Source organism: Saccostrea echinata, unplaced genomic scaffold, assembly GCF_033153115.1.
Source record: "Saccostrea echinata isolate AGI-Se365-2 ecotype Australia unplaced genomic scaffold, CSIRO_AGI_Sech_v1 ptg000013l, whole genome shotgun sequence".
In the NCBI taxonomy this organism is placed as follows: domain Eukaryota; kingdom Metazoa; phylum Mollusca; class Bivalvia; order Ostreida; family Ostreidae; genus Saccostrea; species Saccostrea echinata.
The window spans coordinates 840,809-854,135 of record NW_026889762.1 but is presented as its reverse complement, the minus strand read 5'-3'; the positions used below and the strand labels follow the sequence as shown (position 1 = coordinate 854,135).

Below are 13,327 nucleotides of genomic sequence, written 5' to 3'. Positions count from 1 at the left end.
TTTTTTTAAAGTCCATGGGGCATAGCTCTGTCAAAAATGCCTCAATCGTATCCAGAACAAAGCTTGACTTAGATATTTATCTGATAAATCTGTATACCAAATTTCATATCAATATGTTCAACCTCTGCAAAGAAAGTGAACAGAAACTGCATATAATTGGAATTTTTCTAAGTCCAAGGGGCATAACTCTGTCCAAAATGGTCCGATCATACTCAAAACAGAACTTGACCTAGATATTCCTATGGTATATCTGTAAAAAAAAATTCATTTGAATAAGTGCAACCTCTGTGAAGAAAATGAACAGAAATAGATGGACAGACAGCAGCAAAGTAATATGCCCTCCCTTCTTTATTTACAAATTTAAACTTGTTTTTGGCTCCAGCATCGTTTGGATGAGGAAGAGTGCTTTGAACAATACCCTGCGATCACTTGGGTCTAAAATATTGTAGCGTCTACTGTATTTAAATTGAGGACACTTCTCAGTTGCCTCATATTTCACAGATCCACCTCTATTTGCAGGCTTTCGAATTTTGTCCCAAGCAGAGTCTTGTACCTCAAGGTATGTAACTCTTACCTAAATTAAAAAAAAAATGATGTGTTCTTAATGATGAGAACTATTGAATCATACAAATGCAAAATTTAGGGGGAAAAATTAAAAGAAAAGTAACATGAGTTCATAACAGAGGCCCATGGGTCCCAGTAAAACGTGAACATGCATTTTCAATTATCTTTTGTTTCACTAAAACTATAAATCTAATAAAGTGCCCCGCCACAGCATGATATGCCTGTCAAATTTTGATGATCATAGGCCTTAAAGTATCCAAAATATGCCTCCTTTGTACACTTAGCATGCTTACTCTGGTTACTTAATACCCAGTGGTGGATCAGAGTAGAGAAAATGCATTTCCACTTTATAAGTAGTTGTGCAGCCCACCCCACAGGAACCACTGACCCTGGGGGCTGGAAATTTTATCATTAATTTTATTTCATCATAAATGGTTGATTAATACCAAAGAGCACATTTCAAAGCATTAATTTATTTTCAGAATAAATTTTCCTGAATAAATTTTACAAATTATTCATGAACAGTTCATGAAGATCCAATGAACTTATTATTGGACAATTCTTGAAATGATGAATCTTCTTGACTCTTCATGAATTATTCATGAAAAAAATATTCATGAATATTTATCCATTTTCTTTCATGAATAAAAATTCATGATTTGAAAATGTCCAATAATAAGTTCATAGGATCTTCATGAACATTTCATGAATAAAATTCAAGGAAAATCATGAATTATTCATGATCATCTCACAGGGGTAGGGTTGGGGAACAAATCAAAGTACTAAGAAGTACTGAAAGCCGGGCTCGTTTACATGGTAATGAAAAAAGGCCGTGATGACAGTTTAAAAACAAGTTCAGACATTGAGAGGATATGTTACACACAAATATCTCTATGTATACAAAATAAATTATTAATTCTAATATGCTTGTTTAAAATGAAAAGTGGTTTCTTTACAGTGATTTAAATTGTCTCCCTTGTTGCATATGGTAGCACATTTCTGCAATACATATTTTTTTTCAAACCAGTAAAAAATACTTATTTCTAAAACAAACATCTTTTTGCCTTTATATATTTTTTCTAGAGTTTTTATATGTTGATTGTAATACAATTTACTAATTATAAATAAAGAAATTCTGTTGCCATTTGTTTAAGGTTTATGACAGTTTGACTGGACTATATATATGCCCCAATCATTTTAATGCAGAGCCAAAATTTATTGAATTTTCAATTATACATAAACTTGAAATAAATTACCCAGGTCTTTTCAATGGTGAAGCCAAGAATCCCCCTAGGACTCACAGACTGGTGGAAATACACAAAGAGCTCTCCAATATGTTGGGCATAAACAGCTGCATCTCCTTTATAAGAACATCCAGGTTCTTCTGTGTTTGACGATCTTAATTTTTTCCTTTGAGGGGAGAAATCTGGATCCTCCACTTTCAAGGATTTTTTTACCTGTCAGAATATGAATTAAATCCAAATAAACACAAACATATGCGTATATACATATGGGTTAAAAAATACAGCCAATTCTTGATAAACAAACACCTTTTGTTATAAATAAATCAGGGCGGTATAATCCAAATGGCAATGAATTGAATTCAGCCATTTCTTTGATTTCCAGACTATGGCTACACCACCCATGATTATAGTAGTTCAACTAGAAACGATCTCGTTGTGAGCAACGAGAGGTCTTCCGTCCGATTCTTGAATAAAAAACAAACAAGAGGCCCATGGGCCTTATAGGTCACCTGAGTATTGTGAAACAACTTTCCAACAATTGAATTTGGTTTGTATTTTAAACCAGAGGCCATGTAATTCACAATTTTGAAAGAGGCACTATTGCTCATCATAACTATACAGTTAGCATGCTTACTTTGATTACTTAATACCCAGAGGCAGAGCAGAGGAACAAAAACAAGAGAAGTAGGAAGATCAGGATCAACAAAATAATTAGTCTAGTATTCACTATCAACTCAGAAATTGAGTTCTAATCTGTCCCCCACTTAACACTAATCACCATGCAGCCTATTAACAAACTATTAGTGCTTCTGTACTATTTATAAACCCATATTAAGACCTCTAGCATTGACTTCTCTTATGGTCTTTGAAGAACTTTTAATAAGATAAGTTATTTTTGTCTCATTTTTATTTATCTATTACTTACAGGTCTACCTGATTATTAAAACTAAGAAAGTACTTTTTTAATTAAACGATAAACATTCTTGCATAATTATCTTAATCTATTAACCTTTCAAATACATTATTTACAGTGATTAATTATCAAAGGTAAATGGAAAAGGGGAATAACTTCTCTCAGTAGAATACAAATTAATAGAGCCCTGCCCAGGACCAGAATGCTTAGACGAATGGTCCAGATGTTTAAAAATCTGGTAGAAATACGCTTACTCATATCATTTCAACTTTTACTCAGTTTGCTTCCGATATGCCAAGAAGCAGAGAAGAATTTCACAGGTACAATGCATTTTCACTACAGATTCAACAAAGCCTTACCCTAACACCAGAACCCAAGACCAAGGGTCAAGAAATTTACAAATTTGGAAGAGTTACCCTCATCATTATTACTATGGACTTCAAAGAATTAACACTTTTCCACCATATTATCAAAAGCCCCCCCCCCCCCCTCATTATGCCAGAATCCCTGACCCAAGGACCACAAGATTTAAAAATTTTGTTCGAAGCTTCCATTTTTATCATAGCTAAGCAATTTATTTATCAGCTCAACACTAAGGAGCAGACAGGATTAATTAATGATTAATTAATAGAATTAATGCTTTTTTCACTATATAATCAATAGAGCCCCGCCCTAACACCAGAACCCCTGACCCTGGGGCCATGAAATTCACAATTTTGGAAAAGGCATCCTTATGCATCATAACCATGCACTTAGTTTGTTTAAATAGTCTCCAGTAGCAGAGAAGAAGATTTTCAAAGAATCAATGCATTTTCACTATATAATCAATAGAGCCCCCCCCCCCCCCCTAACACCAGAACCCCTGACTCTGGGGCCATGAAATTCACAATTTTTGAAAAGGCATCCTTATGCATCATAACCATGCACTTAGTTTGTTTTAATAATACCCAGGAGCAGAGAAGAAGATTTTCAAAGAATTAAAGCATTTTCACTATATAATCAATAGAGCCCCACCCTAACACCAGAATCCCTGACCCAGGGGCCATGGCTTTCACAATTCTGGAAGAGGCCCACCTCCTCCTCATAACTATGTACTTAGTTTATCACCTTAATGCCCAGGAGCAGAGGAGAAGATTTTCAAAGAATTAATGCATTTTCACTATATAGTCGATAGAGCCCCGCCCTAACACCAGAACCCCTGACCCTGGGACCATGAAATTCACAATTTTGGAAGAGGCACTCTTGCTCATCATAACTATGTACTTAGTTACTTTATTAAATATCCAGAAGTAGAGAAGAAGATTTTCAAAGAATTAATGCATTTTCACTATATAATCAATAGAGCCCCGCCCTAACACCAGAACCCCTGACCCAGGGGCCATGAAATTCACAATTTTTAAAAAAGCACTTTAGCTCATCATAACTATGTACTTAGTTACTTTATTTAATGCCCAGGAGCAAAGAAGAAGGTTTTCAAAGAATTAATGCTTTTTCACTATATAATCTATAGAGCCCCGCCCTAACACCAGAACCCCTGACCCAGGGGCCATAAATTTCACAATTTTGAAAGAGGCACTCTTGCTTATCATAACTATGTACTTAGTTCCTTTATTTGATACCCAGGAGCAGAGAAGAAGATTTTCAAAGAATTAATGCATTTTCACTATATAATCAATAGAGCCCCGCTCTAACACCAGAACCCCTGACCCTGGGGCCATGAATTTCACAATTTTGGAAGAGGCACTCTTGCTCATCATAACTATGTACTTAGTAACTTTATTTAATACCCAGGAGCAGAGAAGAAGATTTTCAAAGAAATAATACACTTTCACTATATGATCTACATGTATATAGCCCCACCCTGGGGCCAGAACCCCTGACCCTGGGGCCATGAATTTCACAATTTTGGTAGAGGGCTCAATGCTCATTACAATGATGCCAACAGTTTGACTGCTTGATGTCCAGGAGTAAAGAAGAAGATTTTTAAAGATTGCAGTATTTTTGGTGGTTTTAGCCCCACCCCTCAGGCCCCAGCGGGGCAGGGACCATGAAATTCATAATTTTTGTTCCCCTTCACCCATAAATGCTGTATACCAAATTTGGATGTAATTGGTTCAGTGGTTCCAGAGAAGAAGCTAAAAATGTTCAAAAGTTTACGAACGACGAACGACGTACGACGACGGACGAAAATGGATAGCAATAGGTCACCTGAGTTTACTCAGGTTACCTAAAAATTATTGGAAAAAGTGATAAAAAAAAATCGGACATTCGGGGGAGCGAACCCAGGTCGCCCACGTGACAATCCAATGCGCTAACCATTCGGCCATTGAAAACACCGTTTCAACAAAATTTTCAAATGAAAATATCCCGAGATTGCCTGTTTTGATTCTAAAACAAATTACATATTTTGCATTCGCAAAAGTGTCCCTGTTAATAATACTAATATCAAAGAAAAATATTGGAAAACAAAAAAGTTGAAAAACTGGACTTTTTAAATTCGCTTCCGGTAGCGACCAGAACTACTGACGACACACGAAAATGTGATTCTGCAAACCTAAAAGTCACGAACAATCGTCTCCAAGAAGTCTCCAGTTTATATCTTAAGCTATTTTCAACAAAAAGGGGCGACAAAATTACATTTCAAATTCAGGAAATTGGTCATAACTTAGCACCTGAAGCGAATTTCCAAATTTCCTCCAAAACGTATCAAGTTCCTATCGATGCGCATTATTCCTGAAAATTTCATAGAAATCCACTGAATAGTTGTTGAGAAATCGCGTGCACAAAAAAGTGGGGGGAAAAAATAAGAATAAGAATAACTAGAAACGATCTCGTTGCGAGCAACGAGAGGTCTTCCGTCCGATTCTGATATAAAAAACGAAAAATCTAGCTGGAAAAAGTGATAAAAAAATCAGACATACGGGGGATCGAATCCGACGCACTAACCATTCGGCGATTGAAAACACTGCTTCAAATTTTTAAATGCGAATATCTCGAGATTGTCTTTTTCGATTCTAAAACAAATTATATATTAAGCATTCTCTAGAGAGTCATTGTTAGGATTACCAATATCAAAGAAAAATATTGAAAAACAAAAAAGTTGAAAAATTGTACTTTTAAAATTCGCTTCCGTTAGCGACCGGAAGCACTGATGACTCACGAATAGGGGCTTATGCACATCTAATAACCATGCCCTATGCTCTCAAACAAGTCTCCAGTTCATATCTTTTGCCATTTTTTAGAAAAATGTGCGACAAAATTGCATTTTAAAATCAGAAAATTGGCCATACAGTACCGACCGGACACAACCTAACACCAGAGCGAACCCAAAGCGCACCCCGGGTTCGCTTCCTGGGTTCGCTCGGGGTCCGCTGCGGGTTCGCTTTCAGAAAATTTGGGACCGCTCTGGGTGCGCTTCGGGTTCGCTCTGCGTTCGCTCGGGGTCAGCTCTGGGTCCGCTAGAGCGAACCCGGCGTTCGCTTACCGGGTTCGCTTTACGCACTCATGCGTGAAGCAGACCCCGCTTTAATCTTGCCGCCAGTAAGCCCCGCCCCTTATATATTCCAAATACAGTAGTGAAATCGATCATTACTGTTTTTATGGCGATCGAAACATGTACATGTAAGTGACAATACGGAGAACGTTGATAAATTTTCAAGAATTTCACCGTACATTCGACGTAGAATTATCACTTTTATTTTTCTTAACTTACCAGCTAAGTATATCTCGAAAGAAAAAGAAGAAAAGGTGTTAAATTTATTTTCGATGTATCGGATGGAGTGAAATTGATAAGAGTATCTTAATAAAAAAAATGTTTTCGAATTCATTTGTTTACATTATTCATGCGTTTTAAAATAAGTTGGAACTTCCAATTGTAATTGCAATTGCTAAATCGTAATTTTAATGTTTGAAAGACAAACAACTTAATTATGATCTTATCTGTGAAATAGCGGAGACATACTGTACACGTTAAATGCTAAGTTTTCACATTTAGCAGTTTATATTTAAGCTAGATTGTCGTCCATTACATGTATATGTAGGTCGTGATAATCACAAAAAATTCTCATACAGTGTAACTTGATTTCCTATTTAAGATCATTTATAATTTACTTCCATGCTATAAGTCATTGTTTTATAAGGCGAGTTTAACGGAAGACTTATAAAAAAAAACAACAATCAAAAAACCAAAACAAACAAACAAACAAAAACTAATAACTGGTCCACTGATAAGAATATATTATTTTTTTTTAAGTTGTTTTCAAATACATGTAAATGATCATTTGAATAGTTTGTGTTCCTTACTGGTTCATGATCCCATCCCCATCCCCCCCCCCCCCCCCCCCCACGCCCCACTACATACATGTACATACAGGAGCGACATGTTGAGAAACAAAATTCTAAATGTTTAAAAATAAATAAAAATAGAAAGAAAACAAACAGAACAAGAATTTCATATCTGTAAACTCGCATGATTAAGTAGATAAAATTAAGATAATAACGCCCGATGTTTTTTTTTTTGTAATATTGTTTTATTTCGATGAGCCCCCACTCCTCTCCGTACTCGCATTGTTTTCTGTGGGCCGGTTGTAGCGATTCTAATTTCAAATAATATACAGTGTTCTCTCTCTCTCTCGTAAAGCTGTTTTACTGATTTTCAGCATTCAGGTGGAAGCAAATTACATGGACATGTACTCTTCATGCTACGTACCAAAGATCTATGACGTTTCCAAATTCAAAAAGCAAAAAAAAAAAAAAAAAAAAAAAAAAAAAGAATAATAATTGAATTTCTCATTCATAACGTGCCCAGACGAGGTACATGTAAGTTAAGGGGCATCGAATGTAGGGGGAGTATATACTCAGGTATACCGTGACCATGGAGACAGTATAATTGCTCTTAGCACCCGCAATATCTTCGATACAGGTGGATGATTACCTTGGCTTCACTTTGAAACTATAATTATTAAAGCGTTAAAATTAAATAATTATGACAATTACAAAGTTCAAATACAGGTACCTATGTAATGAAAAAATATATATACGTTTTCGTATTAAGGTATCTTTGCAAGTTCAATTTACTAATGTTGGAATTACGTGTACTTTTTATGCACAAGTACAAAACGTACCCGTCTAGTATTTTTTTTCTCCAATTTACGTATTGACATAATGCACATTTATAATGTACAATGTACATTTAATTTTTTTTTCATGATCAATTATTAAGATCGATAATTTCGATGTGTATCTGGATAAATTAAAATTTGCATGTAAATTAAAATAATAAATAAAAAATAATTAAATTAAAGCACGTACATGTTCTTATACTGAATCTTGAGATGATAAAATTCTATAATTTATCGAAGACCCGTTTTCTTTTATTCTTTTTTTTTTTTTAGTAACAATTGTTATAACCATTATTATCGTCTTTTTTTCTATTATGAATTAAAGTACTTATTGTCTGATAAATTTACGCAATGTATATTTATATATTAATGGATTTTAAAAATATGAAGAAAATAAATATGTAACTATACATGTAACATGCTACCTGGATAATAAAAATATATAATCAATGTATTAATAGAAATAAAAATTAATGAAAATAGATTTGTGAATATTGCAAGTTGTCTGGAGAATTGAAATATATAAATGTAAAATCATGTTTAAAAATCATATTAATAATATTTAACACTGTACATTCACACGCTTTGTGTGTACAATGTTTAGATTACAAACTGGCATGTTGACTGGTCGATGCGCTGACGGTCAATGCATTTTATCACTTATCCTGATTGACAGACCTGTTCTGCATGTTGATCGGTCGACGCGCTGATGAGTTAATCGCTAATCCTGATTGACAGTTCTGTTACGCAACACCGAACGCGCGTTCGCTTTCTGGGACCGCAACTGAATCTGGGGTTCGCTTTCAGCGTTCGCTCTGGGTCCGCTCTGGGTTCGCTACGGGTGCGCTCTGGGTTCGCTCGGGGTCAGCACTAGCAGACCCCAAGCGAACCCGAAGCGAACCTAGAGAGCGAACCCGGGGTGCTCTCTGGGTTCGCTTTCTGTTAGGTTGTGTCTGGTCGGTACTGTAACTTGGCACAAAACGCGAATTTCCAAATTTCCTCCCAGATGTATCAGGTTCCTATTGATGCGCATAATTTCTGAAAACTTCATTGAAATCCACTGAATAGTTGCTGAGAAATCGCGTGCAGAAAATTTGGGAAAAAAATAAGAAAAAAAATAATAACTAAAAACGATCTCGTTGCGAGCAACGAGAGGTCTTCCGTCCGGTTCTGATATATAGAAAAATCTAGCTGAAAAAGTGAAAAAAAAATTCGGACATACGGGGGATCGAACCCGGGTCGCTCGCGTGAAAATCCAACTCGCTAACCATTCGGCTATTGAAAACACTGCTTCAAATTTTTAAATGCAAATATCTTGAGATTGTTTTCGATTCTAACACAAATTAAATTTTAAGCATTCTCTAAAGAGTCACTGTTAGGATTACCAATATCAAAGAAAAATATTGAAAAACAAAAATGTTGAAAAATTGCTCTCTTTAATTTCTGAAAATTTCATTGAAATCCACTGAATAGTTGCCGAGAAATCGCGTGCACAAAATTTTGGAAAAAAAAAAGAAAAATAATAACTAGAAACTCATTGCAAGCAATGAGAGGTCTTCCGTCCTATTTTGAAAATAACAAGAGGCCCACGGGCCTTATAGGTCACCTGAGTATCATGCAACAACTTCGCCACAATGGATTCATGTTTTAAACCAGAGGCCATGAAATTCACAATTTCGAAAGAGGCACACTTGCTCATCATAATTTTACATTTAGTAAGCTTACTTAATACCCAGAAAGAGAGCAGAGGATTATCAAAGAATTAATGCATTTTCACTATGTAATCATTAGAGCCTTGCCCTAACACCAGAACCATGATGCAGGGACCATAAAATTCACAATTTTGGAAGAGGCATCCTTACATATCATAACAATACTCTTAGTTCATCAGCTTAATACACAGGAGAAAAGAAGAAGATTTTCAAAGAATTATTGCATTTTTACTATGTAATCATTAGCTCCACCCTAACACCAGAACCCCTGACCCAGGGGCCATGAAATTCATAATTTTTGAAGAGGTACCTTTACTCATCATAACTATGCATCAGTTTGTTTGTTAAATACCCAGGATCAAAGAAAAAGATTTTTAAAGAAAAAAAGCATTATCACTATATATTCAACAGAGCCCCACCCTAACACCAGAACCCCTGACCTAGGGGCCATGAATTTCACAATTTTGGAACAGGCACCCTTACATATCATAACTATACTCTTAGTTCATCGGCTTATTACCCAGGAGAAAAGGAGAAGATTGTCAAAGAATTATTGCATTTTTACTATGTAATCATTAGAGCCCCGCCAAAAAACCAGAACCCCTGACCAGGGGGCCATGAAATTCACAATATAGGAAAAGGCACCCTTATTCATCATAACTATGCCTTCAGCTTGTTTGCCCTGGATCAGAGAAGATTTTTAAAAGAAATAATGCATTTTCACTATACATGTATATTCAACAGAACGCTGCCCTAACACCAGAACCCCTCACCCTGGGGCCATGAAATTCACAATTTTGGAAGAGGCACCTTTCATCATCATAACTATGTATTTATTTTGTTTTCATAATATCCAAGAGCACAGAAGAAGCTTTTTAAAGAAATAATGCATTATCACTATATATTCAACAGAGCCCCACCCTAACACCAGAACCCCTGACCCTTGGGCCATGAAATTCACAATTTTGGAAGAGGCACTCTTTCTCATCTTAACTATGTACTTAGTTCATCGGCTTAATACCCAGGAGCAGAGGAGAAGATTTTTGAATAATTAATGCATTTTCACTATATAATCATTAGATACCCACCCTAAAACCGGAACCCCTTACCCAGGGGCCATGAAATTCACAATTTTAGAAGAGACACCTTTCCTCATCATAACTATGCATATTGTTTGTTTCCTAAATACCCAAGAGCAGAGGAGAAGATTTTTTAAGAATAATGCTTTTCACTACATATTCAACAGAGCCCCACCCTAGCACAAGAACCCCTGACCCTGGGGCCATAAATTTCACAATTAAGGTAGAGGGTTCAATGCTTATTACATTCATGCCAACAGTTTGCCTGCTTGATGCCCAGGAGTAAAGAAGATTTTTAAAGATTGCATTAATTCTGATGGTTTTAGCCCCACCCCTCAGGCCCCAGGGGGTAGGGGTCATGAATTTCACAATTTTTACTCCCCTTCACATATAGATGCTATGGGCCAAATTTGGTTGAAATTGGTTCAGTGGTTCCAGAGAAGAAGCTGAAAATGTTCAAATGTTAACGCACGACGGACGACGCACGCCGATGGACGAAAACAGATAGCAATAGGTCACCTGAGTAAACTCAGGTGACCTAAAAATGTAAATTAAAGCTGAAAAATTGAAGAAGAAAAAAAATTCAGACACTTTGGAGATTTTACCCTGGTTGTCAGCGTGAAAATCCAACGAGCTAACCATTACGCCATTTCAACTCCCGCTTCAAAGTGAATATGACGACTATCAAGAGTTTGGTTTTATCAATTCGAAAACAAAATATATATTTAATATTTTTGAAAAGAGGCTCTCTAACCCTACAGATATTACAGAAAAATATTGAAGATGAAAAAATCGATTTTTTAAATTTGCTTCTGCAAGCGACCGGAACTAACGACGACGCAGGAAAAGGTCCCTTCGCCAATCTAGAAATCATGTTCTATCATCTCTAACAAAAAAAAAACCACTCAACATCATTTATAAAGTTGAAAACGTAAATTTAAGCAAACAAATTCGGGATTAAACCCAGATCGCCTTTGTGAAAATTCAATATGGAAGCCACTACACCAGTGTAATTTTACTAGCCATCATCGATGTTAACTTTGTATCATTGCCTGAAGTAGCGAGCGTCAGTGAGGTTAAAAGTTCTTTTATATAGTGTGGAATTATAGAATGAGAGCTAGCTAGCCAAATTTTGTGCAAGCAGATTCACATCGCAATTCGTTACTTGAGTTTAAACAATAACAAAAAAATATATTACTGATGAACTGATGATACTGTTTACTTCTTTTTATTCTTTTTGTGTTCACATTTTTATTCCATGCAATTCCATATACCTGTATTACAAACAAATGTGTCCGTAAAATCTTTTTCTGCACTTTTGCATCAGACCATTTTTCTACTGTGAAAGAGTCACAATACATTATTTTGCGCCAATCGTGACAAGTAAATCTTTGCGCCTTTTCTTTGATATGTATTTTCTATTGAATGGTTTCCATTCTCATATATATTATTGTATGTACCGTACAAATTACTCATTTTATTGCATTTGGAGGTCAGAGTATCTATGTTTTTAAAAACAGATTATCCATTTCATAATCTGCCAGATCCAACAACAATTCCTTTATATTTCATTGGTCCTTGTGGTAGTTTCGATCAACAAGACGCTCAGCTTTCTCCGTAAACTCCGACCTGCCAATCGGCAATCTTCGACTGACTCAGCTACGCTCCATACAAACCTCAGAAGTGATTGGTGGAAAAATATGCATCAAATCGATTACATTTCTCCGCCAGAAACTGCCTTGTAACTCATTTCATGTTTTACTCAGCATAAAGCAAGAATCTTCTTTAAATATTTAAAAGAATATGAAAAGAATAAAATCTATTCATCATGTTCATATTGGCATTAACATAGTTTTGAAATAAATGTGTACGAAGAGTCCATCTTTTGTTGATACTTACAATTTAACAATTATAAAAGATAAAATCCGCCCACCCGCCCCAATTTTTTAGCAAATTAGGATGAGAATCTAAAGATTAATTTTGGCCTTAGGGGTCTCAAGATATTTTTTTTTTATATTTTCTACTTTGGAGGCTAGCAAGCAAGAATATGTAAAGAGATCAGTTATTTTAATTGTTGACAGCTGTATCATGATACATGTTGTATTGCATGACCATATCGTGATATGTATCGTATCATTAGGTAGCTTGCGATACTCAGGCCTAGTGGTGAAGCACGTTCCCACACTTTTATACCAAATTTTGTAGGTTTGGCGGGCAGATACTGTTTGAAGGCCAACCTTCCTTTGAATGCGATCATTCCCTCATCAATGGACTGCTCCTTGTGAGGATTGTAGTTTACTAAGCACATCTCAGAAACTTTGTCAATGACTGGTCTGATGTGACAAAGTTTGTCATGACCTGGTCGCCCCTTAGATGGATTTTGTTGTGTGTCGTCCATATGAAAATACTTTGAAAGTCTCTCAAACCGTGTCCTTGTCATGATTGCTGGTATACTTGGAAGTTCAAAAGGCCACGATGACTTCCATGCAAGGGTATATGAGGGAACACCTAAGACAGTTAATTAACTATTTTTACAGCGAACTAAATTGATAATACTAGTGTGTCTTTAAGTTTTTAAAAAAGACCAATTGTTTAAAATCTAATACATTAGAATTTTTTCTCCTTTACATATATAAAGTCTATTATTAGAGAGGGAAAATTTCAATGTAAATAAATGTATATGTTTGCCATTCGG

The 13,327-nt window shown here is 35.7% G+C and overlaps 1 protein-coding gene across 1 annotated transcript in view; it reads right to left on the bottom strand.

Annotated features, from left to right (window-relative positions):
- Positions 1-330: 330 nt before the first annotated feature.
- Positions 331-13,327, bottom strand: part of LOC133186306 (uncharacterized) — a 60,108-nt gene continuing 47,111 nt past the window's right edge. The window contains exons 4-5 of the mRNA XM_061321532.1: positions 1,821-2,021; positions 331-574 (exon numbers count right to left, since the gene is read on the bottom strand). Of these exons, the coding sequence (XP_061177516.1) occupies positions 353-574; positions 1,821-2,021 (423 nt within the window). The 3' untranslated portion in view covers positions 331-352. The remainder of the gene's footprint in view (positions 575-1,820; positions 2,022-13,327) is intronic.